We start from the raw sequence: 17,887 nt of genomic DNA, 5'->3' as shown, positions 1-17,887 counted from the left end.
GAGGCGCCCTGGACAGTGGTGGGATACCAACCTATTTGTCGCCCGCCATTGGACTGACAGCTGGGAATGATGGTCTAGTGTGCCAGTTCTTTTCATAGTAGGACCCCCTTGGCTGTCATCAACAGCACCCTTCCAGCACAGCGGTATGTCGACGATATTCTACGCCCCATTTTCTGGCATTCTGGGCTTACATTTCAACAAGATAATGCCCGCTCGCACATAGCACCAGTTTCTGCTTCTTGTCTTTATGCTTGTCAAGCAGACCTTGGGTAGCACAGAAGTCAGATCTCTCCCCAACTGAGAACGCTTGGAGCATCATGGGCAGAGCCCTCCAACGATCTCGGGATTTTAACGATATAACGAGCCAATTTGACAGAATTTGGAACCCCTAAGGAGTACATCCAGAAATCTGTCAATCACTGCCAAGCAAAATAACTGCTTGCATAAGGGCCAGAGGTGTGACAACACGTTACTGTCTTGATCAATTTGTGAAGCTCTTTCTCTTGAATAAATGATCCGATTTTTCTGAAATTGTATTCATTTGTTTGTCTGTACATGTGCATCACTTCTACCGACTTCCGTCTCATTCGGATAATTCCGTCGTGGTCCTTCACCTTTTTTGTCATAAGAGTGTAGTACCATACATTTTTATGGATTTAAGATCGGCTGATTTAGCGCCTCAGTAGAGGTGCTGTAGAGTATCTAAATGTTCATCAAATCAGGAACATATGGGTGTCACTCTGTAAATACAGTTGTTATTATCTTGGAAAGCGGGAATGCTCACAGTATACTCATCATGAGGTTTGGAAGTGAGGAATACACTACGTCATTGTGAGTGTTGGAAGTAAACATCCTGGCTCATTTTCACGGTAGCCCTAACGAGTGGGCGCAACTTGTAGTACAACAAACTCCGCCAAAAACCACAGAACCATCTCTGACTTGAATTAACCTACCACACACTGTAGGTTAAATGCCTCATTGGGTTGTCGATGTACTCAATCATTTGAAAAAGGCAAAAGTGTGACTTGCCGGGGCCACACTACACTCCTCCAGATAAGAACTCCTCAGTTTCTGCGTTGTTTGCGCCATTGAATAGTGCAGCTTTACGTGTGGCTGTGAGTAATAGCGTTCTGCGAGGTACCCGACTACAAGTGTCCTTTGCAAGCAGTTCATTTCACAATCTTCACTCGGAAACTGGTTGAATTCGATCTACATTTACTGACAGCATCCATTTCTGTCGAGTTTGAAAGCGGTTATCATTGTCATGGCATACCACTATTACCTGGTAGTTACGATATTTTTGCGACCAGTACTCTTACACCATGTTACATGACTACGAATGTTACATCATCCCTTGTAGACACGTTAGACAGATGGTCTTGATGCACCCACAAAACGGGCAACTTCATCCACTGTGTCATGACGTCCAAACATGATAATTCATTTGTGCCATTGTCACGTTTCTATGCCGGACCATCTTACTGTGCTGATTCCATACACCCGAATGGGTATCAACATTTACGTCGGCGGTGGTGCGTCGCATGACCACGTAGTACCAGTCCTATTACCATCTACAGCGCTCCTAAATGACCAGTGCATTCTTTTAAGTGAGTGACTAATATTTTGTCCATTGAACTAATGTAGCAAACTAATTTGCTTTTATGGTTCTTAAAACGTGTGAAACACCAGAAAAAATTTGAAAGTAAGAATATGGTATCGATTATCTGTAATCCTAAATTATTAAATGGAAGGACATGTATACTTACTGCTGTCAAATAACATCTGGGAGCATCTGGAAGATTTTCACCCTCATTTATAAGACGAACTGACAGGAGCTGCGGCATCGCGCAGCAAGATTGTTCAGATTCTTGGTAATAGGCCTGGTTTCATTTCCAAAATGGTCTGAAGGAATATTACTACACATCTGAGTGAAGACAGACATACTTGTCTCTTCTAGTACATCTCACAACAGGTAAAGTATTTTCTTAGCAGCAGAACAGCTATGTCGGTCCTGGCCCACTTTGGAGTTAAGTGCAAGAGCTAGTGAGGCTTGCCTACACGTCATGGACAATGAAATCATAAATTATCTTAATACATGACTCATCAATATGACGATATTGGGAATTCAAAAATGCAAAATGGCAGAATATTAAAAAATGTTTTAAAAATTCAAAATTTCCAATCAAACTCAGTTGTGTTAGTGGCTATTATAGTGTATGATCAAAAGTATCCGAACCATGTAAGCCAATTTAAAAAATTAAAAAATTAAAAAACCGAAAAAAATCAATGATTGTAGAATTAGCTTACTTGTGCTGGCAGCCATTATTATGCAGTGTTCAAACAATCTGTAGAGTCTCATATTTGCGTTATGTTGAAAAATACTTAAAGATATTGATAATACTGCCTTATTTCCAAATCAAAAATACACAAGCTTCCCATGAGTTATGTGAAGATTGGCATAATGTTATAAAGTATTCAATACGTGATGACAGTGACAATAGTCGTGCAACTTGGCAATAGTGATCTAACATACAGATAAAGAAGCAATTCTGTGTCACCACAGCATGATCAAAGTACCATACTTGATGTATACTGAGGTAACAAAAGTCATGGGACACCGAAATGCACATAAACAGAGTATGGTCGCACGATGGGGGATTTAACAGATTTTGAATGCGGAATGGTAGTTGGAGATAGATGCATGGGACACTTCATTTAGGAAATCGTTAGGTAATTCAATATTCCGAGAACCACAATGTTAAGAGTGTGGCGAGAATACCAATCACCATGGACAAGGCAGTGGCCGACAGCCTTCACTTAACGACTGAGAGCAGCAACATTTGTCTAGAGTATTCAGTTCTAACAGACAAGCAACACTGAATGAAATAACAGCAGAAATCAATGTGAGACGTACGATGAACGTATCAGTTAGGACAGTGCGGCGAAATTTGGCATTAATAGGCTATGTCAACAGACGATCATCGTTAGTGCCTTTCCCAGCTGCACGACATCGCCTGCAGCGCCTCTCCTGGGCTCGTGACCTTATTGGTTGGAACCTAGACTACTAAAAAACCGTGCCTTGGTCACATGAGTCCTGATTCCAGCAGGTAAGAGCTGATCGTTGGGTTCGAGTGTGGTGCACACCCCACGAAGCCACAGACAGAAGTTTTCAACAAGGCACTGTGAAAGCTGCTGGTGGCTCCTTAATCTGTGGGCTTTGTTTACATAGAATAGACTGGGTCCTCTGGTCCATCCCAACCGATCATTGACTGTAAATGGTTATGTTAGGTCAACTGGAGACTACTTGCAGCCACTCATAGACTTCATGCTCCCAAACAACTATAGAACTTTCGTCGATGACAAAGCACCGTATCATTGGGTCATAACTGTTCGCGATTAGTTGAAGAGAATTCTGGAAAATTCGCCTAATGATTTTGCCACCCAATTCTCCTGACATGAATCCCATCGAACAGTTATGCAACATACTCGAGAGCTCAGTTCCTATGCCATGTCGAGCTGCACTACGCTAGGCAAAAGGAGATCCGACACGATATCAAGAGGAATCCTGTGACTCTCGTCACCTCGGTGTTCGGTACAATGGATCCTCTACTTAAATATATTCTATATTAAATTGTTTGTGATGCTTGTCAAATGACACAATGTTCTTCCCATTCTTAAAATGTCTACAAAAATAAGTCAGCAACATACAAAATGCTATGTTTGTGTCAAGTGTCACAATCGTATTTCCACACTCATATGCTTATTTGTCAAAAGATATTCCTAAAATACGACTGTGAGCTCTCACATTAAGCGCCCCAATGCCATTTCCATTTCTAAACTGATCGCTGTGGCCGAGCGGTACTAGGCGCTTCAGTTCGGAACCGCGCGACTGCTATGGTCGCAGGTTCGAATCCTGCCTCGGATATTGATGTGTGTGATGTCCTTAGGTTAGTTAGGTTTAAGTAATTCTAAGTTCTAGGGATTGATGACCTCATATGTTAAGTCCCATAGTGCTCAGAGTCATTTGAACCATTTTTCCAAATTGTTACAAAACACAGGTGGCTAGAAACTAACATCCTATGGTAGAAGCTGAAATTTCATGTTTAGACCTAAATGAGGGAAGTACCAAAATGAACCTGACAAGCCTATAGCTGCACAAAACACCTGTCGGTTAAATTTGTGTGCTAAGCAGGCAAGTTCGCAAACAAATAGACGGTCTGAATTACTTCAGCATCTGGAAGAATGTAAATAATTTCATTTCTTGATCTACGCTTGGTTTACGTCTCAACGAATCATCAAATTAAATATTTCCACAGCTAAGTGATTCTAGGAAACACATGATGCTTATCAAGTGTCATTATGTTATTTAGTCATCATCTCTGATGCCTACAAAAATACATCAGCAAAAAAATTGCAATTTGAATTACTGACTGCTACTGGAAGAATGTAATTAATTCCATTTTAGGCCTACACCTGCCGCAAGGCACAACGAAGTATCAAATTAAATATTTCCACACTTAAATGATTCTACAGAACACACTATGCTTATCATATTTTACTGCATTAATCCAATGTCTCAAAAAATACGTCAGCATCACATACACAAAGAACACATAATGCTTATCATATTTTACTGCATTAATCCTATGTCTGCAAAAACACTTCATCATCACATACACAATGTTTATCTCAAATGTTGTAATAGTCGTCTACATCTGAAGTATCTGTCAAAATATATAAAAACTGTTGGCATTTATATCTGAAGGTACGTTATTTGTGAGTCATAGAATATACTGTCTATCACCTAAGTTTTAGAAGTTTGTCAATAGTGTTTCACCTTACCAAGCACCATTTTAGAGGGGAAGAAGATACTGCATCATGTACAACACTAAGAACATACAAGTATAATTGAAGGCAGACAGGTTAATTTTGCTTTTTATTACATTTAAATTTCCAAGGAAGTCTATGACATTTATCGATCGGAACTATGCTGCCAAGGCTCTCTAAAACGTTTATACACCGAATTTGCGTAATAAACAAACAAATGACATCAAATATCTAATCATAATGTTCCAAAATACGAAATATAAAGCACAAAGTAAGCCAAAAGACAAAAGAAATGATCAAGCACCATTTTAGGATGGTAAAAATATGTTTTGACGCGATCTTTATTTTGATGTATCCTTTACACTACTGCACGATAAAGTTAATAACCTATCATGGGGGTCACCACGCAGTTTATGAGACTTTGGTACTGTTTGCAGCTATGCTACTATGAGTTTTTGTCAAATTTAGATGGAGAAATAACATTATTTAGTTTGGTCCATGTGTTTTGTAATGCTAGAGAATAAATTCTCATTTATTTTGATAAATTTAAAGTGTGGGTCAAACATTGACTAACCTGTAATTTATTTCGACGTAGCCAATATCCAAGTAATGTGTATTTCTTTAATGTTATAGAAAAGTTAAATTACTACAGTAGTGTCATGTGTGTTTTGTACTCCAAAGTCTGTATATTTTGAGAAATAATACGATTTTGTTTTGGTACCAAGCACTAATTTTCATAAACCATCAGAGATCTCTAATTATATTTGCGTATTTCGTTAAGAGCCTTGTGTGTGTGTGTGTGTGTGTGTGTGTGTATGTGTGTGTGTGTGTGTTTGTGTACAGTGCACTTTGTTTATTTTGATAAATAATTTTATTTTAGTGCAAAGATCGGATTTTCGAGATATCAACCTTTCATCTCTGTCTTGTTCCATCATTATCTTTGCCCATATTTCATTTCTCTCTTGTTAAGCCAATCTCTTTGGTCAAGTTATACGGCAACATACCGAGTTCCGTGCTTTCTGAAACTATACCAGCGGGAAAATGCACATGTCGGAGCACAAGAAAGGGTAGTATGCTCCTGTTTAAAAATACTCTGACGAAAAGAAGGGTACCAGCTGCATCATTCTACCTTCCTCAGCACTTTTAAAAATTCTCCGAAAAATTTTGGCATGTAAATATATCTGCGCTCTTTTTAACATGAAATCTCATCTCACTTCCACTGGTCCATCGCTGTAAGGCAGTCATACCCATCCACTAGTACTTGCACATTCTCACTCACTCATTCAGCCCAACGAATTTAATTATCTCTTTGTGTGTCTCTGTCACTGTCTCCTCTCTCACAGCCACAGTCCCTTGGTTCTCCCCTACTACTACAGTCTGCTCTCGCTGCCACTGTCTCGCTCTGGCTGTTTCTTGCTGCTCCTATCTCATTCATTCCTTCCCACTGCATTGCCATAGACTATGTCCCTCATTATCACTGGCTCTCACTCACTTCCACACTTTCCTTCTCTTCATTCCTCTCCCACGGGCACTGGCTTCTCTTTCTTCCTAGCACAGTTCTGTCACTGTCAACTATGTTCCACTGTCCTCGCGACCCCCTCTTTCTCTGAAATTTGATATTGTCTCCTTTGCTCTTCCTCTGCAACAAGCATTGTCTACTGTCTTTCAGTATTTATTACTTTTTCGTCTCTTTCCCACTGCCACTGTGCCGTTCTCCCTCAGCACAAAAAAAGCGCGAATATGTTCATACGCCAAAATTTTTGGCAAAATTTTAAAGGTTCTGAGGAAGGTATAATGAGGCAGCTGATACCCCATGAGTCAGTCTTTTAAAATAAACAGGAGGATATTCGCCTGTTACGTGCTTTGATTGGACGATTTTCCTGCAGGTTCCCTTCTTTTCCCTTCTAATGCAGGGCATGTCACTCATATGCAAAGAACTTTATGGGTCAGTAAAATTCTGATAGTTTACTTATGTGAAATTGAAATAACACAAAAGTAAATCGGATTTTACGTGCACAAAAATTTTGCATGTGCTCAAGTACTACAACATGGGGCCCCAGCACCCTTCCGATGATAATGGAAACGCTTTACAGCGTATTACTTCGTACCACATCACTTTACAAGCTACGTTTTCGTGTCACTTCGGATATTACGTGTACAAGTAGGATAACTTCGAACCTCTGTGTCTCGAATATCAAGAAAATTTTCAAGGTTGTTCGAGAGAGGGATCTTAGGAATACATCGTAAAAGTACAATGATTCGCTCTGCATAGGCGTCTTGAAATCAGCGGCTAGGTTTTGGTACCCAAAAACCATGCTCTCTGGGTTTTCTCAAGAACCGCCCTTAAAACACTTTGTGTGCTGTAGGATAGTTACTGTGTAACTTCTGTTGGGTGTAACTTCTGTTGGGTCTACAAACGGGTCCTAACCCAAGAGCCACCCAAAATACCTGACCAACATTTCTATCGCCTATAGAACCCTAGGTACGAGCCCTGGAAAAAATCTTGTTTTATGCCTGGAGTTTTGATATGCACTGGTAGCACATTCTGTCGCATAGGTATCTATTTCTGTATTACGAATGTATGTACATTGAGTGATACATCACAATCAAATGGTGCTTGCTCATTTCTTTTGTGTTTTGGCTTTGTTTTTTGTTTTTATATTTCTTATTTTTGAGCATTATGACTTTTCTGTGCTATTATTTAGTCGTTTATTATGGAAAATCAGTGTGTAAACGTTTTACATCTATATCTATACTCTGAAAACCAACGTGAGGTACGTGGCAGAGGGTAAGTCTCATCGTTCCATTTATTTTAGACAGCTTTGGCACCAACGCTGTGATTGGTAAACGTCATAGCCTTCCTTGTAAATTCAAATGTAATAAAACGCAAAATTAGCCCGTCAAAAATATTGATTACAGGTTTCGATCGTTCAACATGATGCAGTATCTTCTTCCCCTCTGAAATGGTGCTTCGTAAGGTGACACATCACTGAAAAACTCCAAAACGTAGTTGATGACAGTTTATAGCCTCAGGATGAAATTCCAACACCCTTCACATATTCTGACAAATATTTTACATGTGGAGATATAATTGCAAAACTTGGCATAAATATTGTGTATGTGATGCTGACGTATTTTTTGGCAAGATTTGGAATTAACTTCGACATAAATATTGTGTTGCTGATGTAATTTTGCAGACATTTGAATTAACATAGTAAAACTTGATTAGTATCGTGTGTTTTGAAAATCATTTAGACGTCGAAATATTTAATTTCATGGTTTGTTGTCCCTTGCAGCAAGTGTAGGTCTAAAAATGGATTAATTACAATGTTCAAGTAGCTGATAGTTATTCAGACTATCTACTTGTTCGTGTGCTTGTCCGCTTAGCATACCATTGTCAGCAACATGAGTTTTGTGGAGTTAACAGGTCTGCTGGGCTCGTTTTGGTACTTCGCGTCATTTAGGCCTAAAAATGAAATTTCAGTCACCTGCAGCGAATGTTATTTTTTAACCACATGTGTTTTGTAACAATTTAGACATGGAAATTGCATTGGGGCATTTGGTCCACACTCATGTTTTAGGCATCAGTTTGGGTGAATGTGTGTGTGTGTTGAAATGACATCCTGACACTTGTCATAAACATTGCAGTTTTGTGTTTCTGCCGTATTTTAACAGACTGTTCAGAAGTAACAATTACGTTGTGACACTTGACAAGCATCATAAAACGATTTATATGTGGAATTTTTTAATTCGTGGGTCCGTTGTGCCTTAAACCATGTGTAGGCCTACAAGCAGAATATCAAACTGCCTACTGAGGATGTTATTTTTAGCCACATGTGTTCTGTAACAATTTATACATGGAAATAGCGTTGGATCACTTAATTTAGGAGTTCACAGTCGTATTTTAGGCACCAGTTTCGACAGATATATATGTGAGTGTGGAAATAACATTGTGGCCGAATGACATAAATATCGCATTTAGCATTTCGCTGACATATTTTTGCAGACATTTTAGGAATGAAAAGAACATTGTGACACTTCACAAACGTCATATAATAGTTTAGATGTGGAAAATGTTTAACTAGATAGTCTACTGTGCCTTACGTTAAGTGTCGTACAGAGATCGAACTGCTGCTTTACCTATAAACTAGATCACTAGTGCCAAGTTGCACCATTATTGTTACTGTCCTTACGTAGTTCCGATAAAGAATTGAATACTTTATAACGTGATGCCAATTTTCACACAGTTCAGGTGAAGCTTACATATTTTGTACATAGAAATATAGCAGTATTGTCAGTATCCTTACATATTTTATAATATAACGCAAATTTGAAATTGTTTGGATACTTTGAACATGGCACCATAATAGCTGCAAGCACAAGAGACCTAATTCCACAATCTTGGGTTTCTTTCTCGATTTTTGAATTTTTCAATTGTTTTAAATTTCCATAGATCTTTCGAACACTTTCGATCATGGCACGATAATGGTAGATACCACAGGTAAGTCAGTTCCGCCGTCTTGAAACTAGTTTATTAATTTTTTTAAAAAATTTCCTTAGGTTGTTTGGATATGTTTGATCATCATACCACGATGCCTGCTAGCGCAAGTGAGCTACTGTTACCTTCTCGATTTTTTTAATGTTCTAATTTACTGCTGTGTTTAATTTGTGAATTTCCTGTCATTGGAATCTTGGTGACGTCATGCATTCAGTCACGGATGACGCCATTGCCCTGTACTTCGGCAACACACACTAGCACTTGCACTTTACCATGTCTTTTAATCGCAATGAATACTAGGGTCATCTTGTTGTTGTGCTGATGTGGTCCTCAGTCCTGAGACTGGTTTGATGCAGCTCTCCATGCTACTCTATCCTGTGCAAGCTGCTTCATCTCCCAGTACCTACTGCAACCTACATCCTTCTGAATCTGCTTAGTGTATTCATCTCTTGGTCTCCCTCTACGATTTTTACCCTCCACGCTGCCCTCCAATACTAAATTTGTGATCCCTTGATGCCTCAGAACATGTCCTACCAACCGATCCCTTCTTCTAATCAAGTTGTGCCACAAACTTCTCTTCTCCCCAATCCTATTCAATACTTCCTCATTAGTTATGTGATCTACCCATCTAATCTCAGCATTCTTCTGTAGCACCACATTTCGAAAGCTTCTATTCTCTTCTTGTCCAAACTATTTATCGTCCATGTTTCACTTCCATACATGGCTACACTCCATACAAATACTTTCAGAAACGACTTCCTGACACTTAAATCTATACTCGATGTTAACAAATTTCTCTTCTTCAGAATAGCAAAACTCCTTTACTACTTTAAGTGTCTCATTTCCTAATCTAATTCCCTCAGCATCACCCGACTTAGTTCGACTAAATTCCATTATCCTCGTTTTGCTTTTGTTGATATTCATCTTATACCCTCCTTTCAAGACACTGTCCACTCCATTCAACTGCTCTTCCAAGTCCTTTGCTGTCTCTGACAGAATTACAATGTCATCGGCGAACCTCAAAGTTTTTATTTCTTCTTCATGGATTTTAATACCTACTCCGAATTTTTCTTTTGTTTCCTTTACTGCATGCTCAATATACAGATTGAATAACATCCGGGAGAGGCTACAACCCTGTCTTAGCTCTACTAATTTAGATCTCAGATTCTAACTTTACGAAGTATTCGATGATGTGAAAGGAATACTGGAAACAAAATTCCCTTGAGTGTTAGTACCACAAGGATACACATAAAAAGCACTTTTGCAACAATTTCCTGGACCTTGAAGTCATAATCCTTGAATATCAGAACATAGAAATCCAAAAATAACGCTCAAAATGACGTTTCTGAGAACTTCAGCATAACCGCTTAATTTGGTAATGGCGTTGTTTAAGTGGAAGCATTTAAAACTGCTTGCTTTGTTGTTTGGATCATTATGAAACAGGTTTGGATTAGCGCGGTAATTTCCTAGAGGAGACATTTTACGTACAAGAATCCTTCTGAATCATGTGCTAATGTAGCCCTTCTGTACTAATGTGTCCCTTTCTCCACAAGTACGCTTCAGTATTCAAGCACCAAATCTCCACTTGTGAAGCAATCCCCAGTTTTTAACTTAGAGACGAGCACGCACTTTCCGGCTGGTTTTCTACGTTTGTTTGCTCACACTGAAAACACCTAAGTCACTTAACCACAACATCTTACTTTGTGGAACAGAAAACACATTCCTTGGGTGTTTTTCCTTTTAGAACAGGAAACAAAGCACCACTCGTGCTTCCATCTTCTCTGGGGGATGAGTAATGGTGACCAGATTTTTTTCCATCTACGTTCTGCTAGGGAATTCCACTTTAAAATTTTACCGACAGCCATCACAGGGACACGATTTATCTGTGATGCAGTGCGTGACGTTAAAAGTGGTCTTCCGGTCACCTACAAAGACCTGTGCTTTTCTCGATTCGGTAAAAGACAATCTGGGATTGCGGAAGACTAGAGTGTATCATGCCAATGCGGCAAAGCGTATTTCGGTCTGACCACACGCACAGTACTTGAAACGTGCGATGAATACAATCATCACACTCGCGTTTCGCAGCTCAGTAAGGTTAGCGTTAACCGAGCATTGTATCTACACAGGACATTCTATGGATTATTCTGCCACGGGAATCTTGGCCTCGACGAGATCCTTCTGGGATTCAATTATTACGGTATCCGTGGAAATGTATTTGGCGGAAGATCTTTTTAATCGTAATGGACAAAGGGTGGCACCCAGTCATTTCTTCAGTATCTTCCAGCGAGAGTTAATTTTATAATTTGACATCTGAATTTTAACTCCACGTACCCGCATTTCGACAGAGAGCATTATCAGCATTACGCGCGGTGCTGTGCACCATATTCGATGTGGGCACTAGACTCATCAGAGGACACTCATGTTGTGGTAACCAATGCGCATGCGCCTCCGTTCCAATTTTGGTAAAGTTAGCAATGTACACTAGCACTTCAGCGTAAAGCACTCACATGAAGATAGGTGAATAATGGTTGACAGCTGAAGTATCGTGGCAAGGTGTCGGCATCATCCGACTGAAATCCAGAAACTTCATGGAATACAGCAAAGGTATCTATACCGGCAACGTATGCCATCTAGTGGGAGATTTTTCTTTTTAAATGGGTTTTAAAGAAATTTTAAAACAGAGTAACTTGATAAATATTGTGCAGATCATAATGTGAACATGTATACATTCTGCAGATGTGTTTATGGTTATAGATAATCTGAATGGTCAAAACTCATTGCAATATAAAAGGATTGGCTTAGCATCTAACGATGTGTCTATACATTATCAATTTATTCGTTTATTATCGTCTAATGCTCTGGAAAAATCACAAGTACACAACAACTACAGAAATGGAATTATAAACAAGGATTTAAATAATTTATCTTTGGATCAATGTCCAGATTTTTCGGCACTAAAATGAATTAAAACCAGCCTGCCGCGTGGAGTGGCCGCGCGGTTCGAAGCGCCATGACACGGATTGCGCGGCCACTCCCGCCGGAGGTTCGTATGTCTAGGGACCGATGACCCTAGCAGTTTGTTCCCTTAGGAATAAAAAAAAAAGCACCAGTCTGATGTAGTTATTCCAGGGCTCTGGCGAAGTCGTACAACAGATAGTCCTGAACGATACGTGGTACTGTGTGCACACCTTGTTGCAGTCACAACGTCGAGAGTCTCACATCCCCAGCTGTACAGAGTATCAGCTGTTTACCTTATTCCACATCAAATTAAGTTCAGTTTACGCCAGGTGAAGGGAGTTTGATAATTATATTTTTACCAGCAAGAAGTCTTGTTGGGGTGAAGGCGAGCACTCCGATTGCCAGGAAGCCACAGGATTAAAAGCTTTGTTAAAAGTTCATGGCGGTTCTACAAGCTAGTTGATGAAACTGACTACAGAACCTTGATGGATAGAGTCGTATGTGGGGAGAGACTAGTTGTTTTATATTCTTGTCCATAACTGTCTTCTTACGTGAGGATGAATGATGCTTATCACCAGGAGCCACTGAAGAGGGGTAGGCACATGCATACCAGGTACAATGCGCTTGGCCTGTCGAAGTTCAACGTCGGTTTCGTGAGTACGAAGAGTGTTGAGCTATATAGCTGAGCAGTACTCAGTTAATGAATAATCTCACTAAAAAAGCGTAGACAGAAGCTTACCGTGTGCAGTGTACATGGCCCATGAAAGCCGAACATTCACTACGTGGGGATGGGTAACTGGTGAACCATATAGTTGAATAGCTCTCACTTAATGGATAAACTCACTGAAGAGGAATAGGAAGAAATGTACCATACACTTCACGCATGGCTTATCGAAGCTGAACATCCACTAGATAGGTTCGGGAACTGTTCGAGCCACGCAACTGAACAGTCCTCAGCTTATGAAAAAACTAAAGCTACTGCATCAAATTAATTTCGAATAAGGACTACCATCAGCTGTAGAATGGAATGACGACAATGAAAATTTGTGCCAGAATGGGACTCGAATGCGGATTTTCCGCTTATCGCGAGCGGCCGCCTCACCATTTGGTTATGCGTGCACGACTCACGGCCAAACCCAAACTTCCATACATCGTGAACAATGCGTCTGCGACCTGTACTCGTACATCCATTATGTATATTTCCGAACAGGTCAGATGTACGCTAGACTCTCGCTAATCCGGCCCTCAGTAGCCCGGCCTCTCAGTAATCCGGCGCACATCCAAAAACACGTGCAAGTAAATTATCGTGCGCAACGATACTTAGTTAAAGAATGCTTTATATACTGTATTTGAAATTGTAGCTTTCTTTACAGTTCGGAATCATGTCTTCTAAAAGGAAACACGTTACGCGAAACCTCAAGCAGAAACTCGAAATTTTAAATAAGTTAAATCGAGGTTCTTCGCAGAAAGCCATTGCTGCTGAGTTCAATGTTGGACGAGCAACTATTTATGACATCAAAAAGAGAGAAGATGTTATTCGACAATACTCAACACAAATGGATAGTGAGTTGGGAAAAGGGAAGGTTATGCGAAAGAGTGAGAATGAAGAACTAGACGTAGCTGTTTATAGATGGGTCATACAACAACGCAGTAAAGGAATACCAGTCAGTGACCCGATTATAAAGGAAAAAGAAGCTGCATTTAACAAACAATTAGGCGGCAGTAACTTGTTTGCAGCAAGCGACGGTTGGCTATCAAACTGAAGAAAACGACATGGCATTCGGCAGTTGACAATCACCGGGGAAAGTCGCTCAGCTAACAATAAGGATGCTGATGAGTTTGTAAGCAAGATACGGAAGATAATAGAGGAAGAAGAAGAACTGCTGATGCCTTGATAATGCTGATGAAACAGGACTCGTTTCAAGATGCTTCCTTCAAACACATTAGCTGCCAAGAACGAGAAGGAAACTCGTGGTTACAGGCAACAGAAACAGCGCGTAACATTAGTGGTGCGTTGTAATGCAAACGGGAGACACAAACTACCGCTTATGGTGATTGTAAAATCCCAACTTCCACGTCGTTTTCAACACACTGACATAAATACCAGTGCAGTATTGCGCTCAGAAGAAAGCGTGGATGGACAGACAAATATTCTCTCGGTGGTTCCATGGAACGTTTGTACCAGCAGTGAGAAAAGAGCTAAAGAAGACAAATCTTCCACTGAAAGCTATCCTTATGACTGACAACACTCTCAGTCATCCTTCAGATGTTTCTTTGAAGTCCGATGGTATACATGTACAGGCACTCTTCCTTCCACACAGTGTGACAGCCCTAATTCATCCCATGGACCAGGGAATTAATTAAACGTCGTTATCGACATTCACTTCTCGTCTCCTTGCTGAACGAAAGCGAAAACGACTCTATCGAGTCTATGCTGAAGGCGTGGAAAGCAATTAACATACGAGATGCTGGTTTCCAAGCAGCCGAAGCATGGGAAAAAGTGGAGAGCGCTCCCATAATGAAGAGCTGGAGAAAATTGTGACCATACATCGATGCCGAGTTAGATCCAATAGTGAGGGACAGCGATGAGCCAGTCAATTCGGAATTATCAGTTACTGTGTACTCTGACATGTTCCACAAGCTTCCAGGAGGAGAAGAAAGTGGCTGAATGAGGAAAACTGTGATACGGACACAACGTTAACAGATGAAGAAATAATCAAAAGCGTGCAAGAAAGTAATGATGAAAGTGATGAAGAAGAGGGCACAGGAGGAGAGAACATGAAGGTTTCTCACACTGCTACTGCTGAAGCTGCCGAGGTCTTCCTGGAGTACATTATACAACAACCAGATACATGCAGTACCGATGTAATGCTTGTAAAGCGGTTACGTGATAAATCATGCCACCGTCGTGTATCATCATTGCGACAGTTAAAAATTAGGGGCATGTTTCATAGTGAGTGATACGACAGTATAATAATGTACAGTATACATTCAAGGGCTAAGTTTTCTTTGAAAATTAATGTATTTTTGGATTTAATAAAGTATATCCCCTACGTTTTAAAATTGTATCCTTCGGTTTAATAAAGTACAGTACACTATATCCCCTATGTTTTCAAAACAAATAAAAAACAAAATAAATGTATAAAATAAATTTCAGACACTCAATAATCCGGCACTTCCACTAATCCGGCACCCATAAGTGCCAGGAATGGCGGGATTAGCGAGAGTCTAGTGTACTTAAAATTCGCTTGCCCAGTATCGGCAGATAAATACGACACTGCAGTGCAGTGCAAGAAGTAATCAGAGAAAAAGCAATGTTAAAGTATACGTAATGGAAAAAGTAAACAAACAGAATATTTTTATACTTCGCATCACTGTATCTGCGCGTACATACAAGTAGCACGAGTCGCTACATATTCATCCCCCCGAATCACTAATACATCAAACATCTATCAAGTGTCTAAATATTAACAATAAGGAAAAAAGTGTTTAATACTGTTTATTTGTAGCAACTTAAAACATGAGAACTCTTTACGATCTTGGCCAACAGGTTTTTTAGAACAACCATGTTGTGATACAGACCACTAAAGGTGCTTTGGAATTCAGTATAGCGAGCGTATGGTCTAAGAAACAAATATCACTATCGCGAAAGGCGGTAAACAATGTAATCTACACTGCATGTATAACTGCGACAGGGGAAACTAGACCTAACAACAAAAAAGGCAACTGCACATTATGAGTTTAATGCAGATTCGTTGTAGACCCTATAATGTGGACGTCATTTGCGTAGTGTGTGATACCTGGCCAGCACGAGCAGCGACTGCCTGACGTCCGGAGTCTCGCTGAGCAGCGCTTCCAGGAACTGCCGCAGCTCCTCCTCCGTCTCCAACACACTCTCCTTGAAGGTGCTGTAGTCGATGTCGAAGTCCGCCTTCCGGTGCTCTAGCGGATCGTACTTCTGGTACCGGACCTTCTCGTACATTTGGTCGAATTTTTTGGCAAACTGGTCGATTCCTTCGATTTTGGAACTCTTGAGGATCGAATATGTTAGAGCAGTTTGCAACAAATCTTCTATCTGCGAGGAACATAAAGTAGAATCAGAAATCAGATGAGACATCTAAAAGAAGACAAAACTGCAGAAATCTAATGCAAACTATTTCGAGATGAATGTAAAGAGTGGTAGAAGCCGACCTCAGGGAACATCAGTTTGGGATTCTTGAGAAATGTATGAACACATGAGGCAACACTGACGCTAGCTAAGGATGTAGATTGAGAGCGTATACCATCTCTAATATTATGAAGGAAGCAGGGTTCAAATACGGGGAGCGAAAACTTCGAAGTACCAATGGGCGATATTCAGTTATTTTTGTAATACAGGTCAGGGAGTTCGTTTATCGTATCAAGAGGATGAGAATGGAGACTTCTTAAGATTTCAATTCCTTCCAGGACATTGAATATTCGACACGTTTTTATGAATTTTTTACGCGCGCCACTTCTATGTTTTAAACTTGTGCGAATCGATTCAAATTTTGGAAGAAAGTAGACAAATACATTTATTTATGATCTTCTTTTGTTTTGTGAAAACATGGTTCGAGGAGAAGGGAAATAATTTTTCGACTTATCTGAGAGCTTCAAAGACATTTAAATCAAATCATCTTGGCACATTTGCGCTTTTTTTTGCGAGTTCACCCTACTTTACCAGCGCTGTGAGCTCTTTTAGACCCACCCCCTGTTTCGTGTATGGTGCGGGGTGTAAGAACAGACACAAATTTATGTGCTTCTAGAGAGTGAAATGTATCTACGAGTATCCGAGAGTGGAGGTGCATCTGTAATAGGAAGTAGCCGGAGTGTCATATTGCACGACCCGATAAGTACGATGTTGGACGGCATGATGGCAGTTTTCTTGTTATACGACATGACATGTATCATGTTACTTTACTTGACACGATACATTATATTACATGAGATGGGTACTAATACTAACAAGTAAAAAAGCGCAAATATATCAATATGTTTTCATTTAAATGTCTTTGAAGCTGCAAGGTAACGCGGAAAGCTAGTTACCGTTTTTTACATCCCTAACTCTGCCGAGGACGTAATCTCCTTTTCTGTTTTACGATAGGAGCGTTTTTCATTCTGATTATTTATGTTCAGTTCAGGTAGATCATGTATGTTCTGTATCGAAGAACGAATGGAAAAGTCGGCAAGTTCCGCGAAAAATGCCATTCCTAGTGATAACTAAAGATATGTGTGCGGTTGCTTACCATGTGTGTAGCTAGGGGCACTGTATAGGCTACACAGGGTGAGTTAGGAGGAACGGTGGATGCTCTGAGGGGTGATAGTATTAGCTATTTTGAACAAAAGCTTCATATAGGCATAATCCCTATTGAGAATGATTTCCGAGATAATACATATTCAACATACATTGTTGTTTATTTTATGTATAACTCAAACATTGTCATTGTTTACAATGCACCACAGTACTGTAGACGAAGTTGAGATGAACAATTTAATACAGGACACTTGAGCTCTATCAAGTAGAAAAACTACCACAAATTGATTTACACAACCGACCTAAGCTACAATTCATGCGCGTCGAGCGAG

At 40.0% G+C, this 17,887-nt stretch overlaps 1 protein-coding gene across 1 annotated transcript in view; it reads right to left on the bottom strand.

The window, feature by feature from the left end:
- Window positions 1-17,887, bottom strand: part of LOC126155690 (dynein axonemal heavy chain 8-like) — a 622,476-nt gene that overhangs the window by 462,288 nt on the left and 142,301 nt on the right. The window contains exon 10 of the mRNA XM_049916245.1: window positions 16,084-16,358. Coding sequence (XP_049772202.1) covers window positions 16,084-16,358 — 275 coding nt within the window. The remainder of the gene's footprint in view (window positions 1-16,083; window positions 16,359-17,887) is intronic.

The sequence above is a fragment of the Schistocerca cancellata genome, chromosome 2, assembly GCF_023864275.1.
Source record: "Schistocerca cancellata isolate TAMUIC-IGC-003103 chromosome 2, iqSchCanc2.1, whole genome shotgun sequence".
Lineage (NCBI taxonomy): Eukaryota > Metazoa > Arthropoda > Insecta > Orthoptera > Acrididae > Schistocerca > Schistocerca cancellata.
The sequence above is the reverse complement of the archived record's forward strand: the minus strand, read 5'-3'. Positions and strand labels throughout refer to the sequence as shown.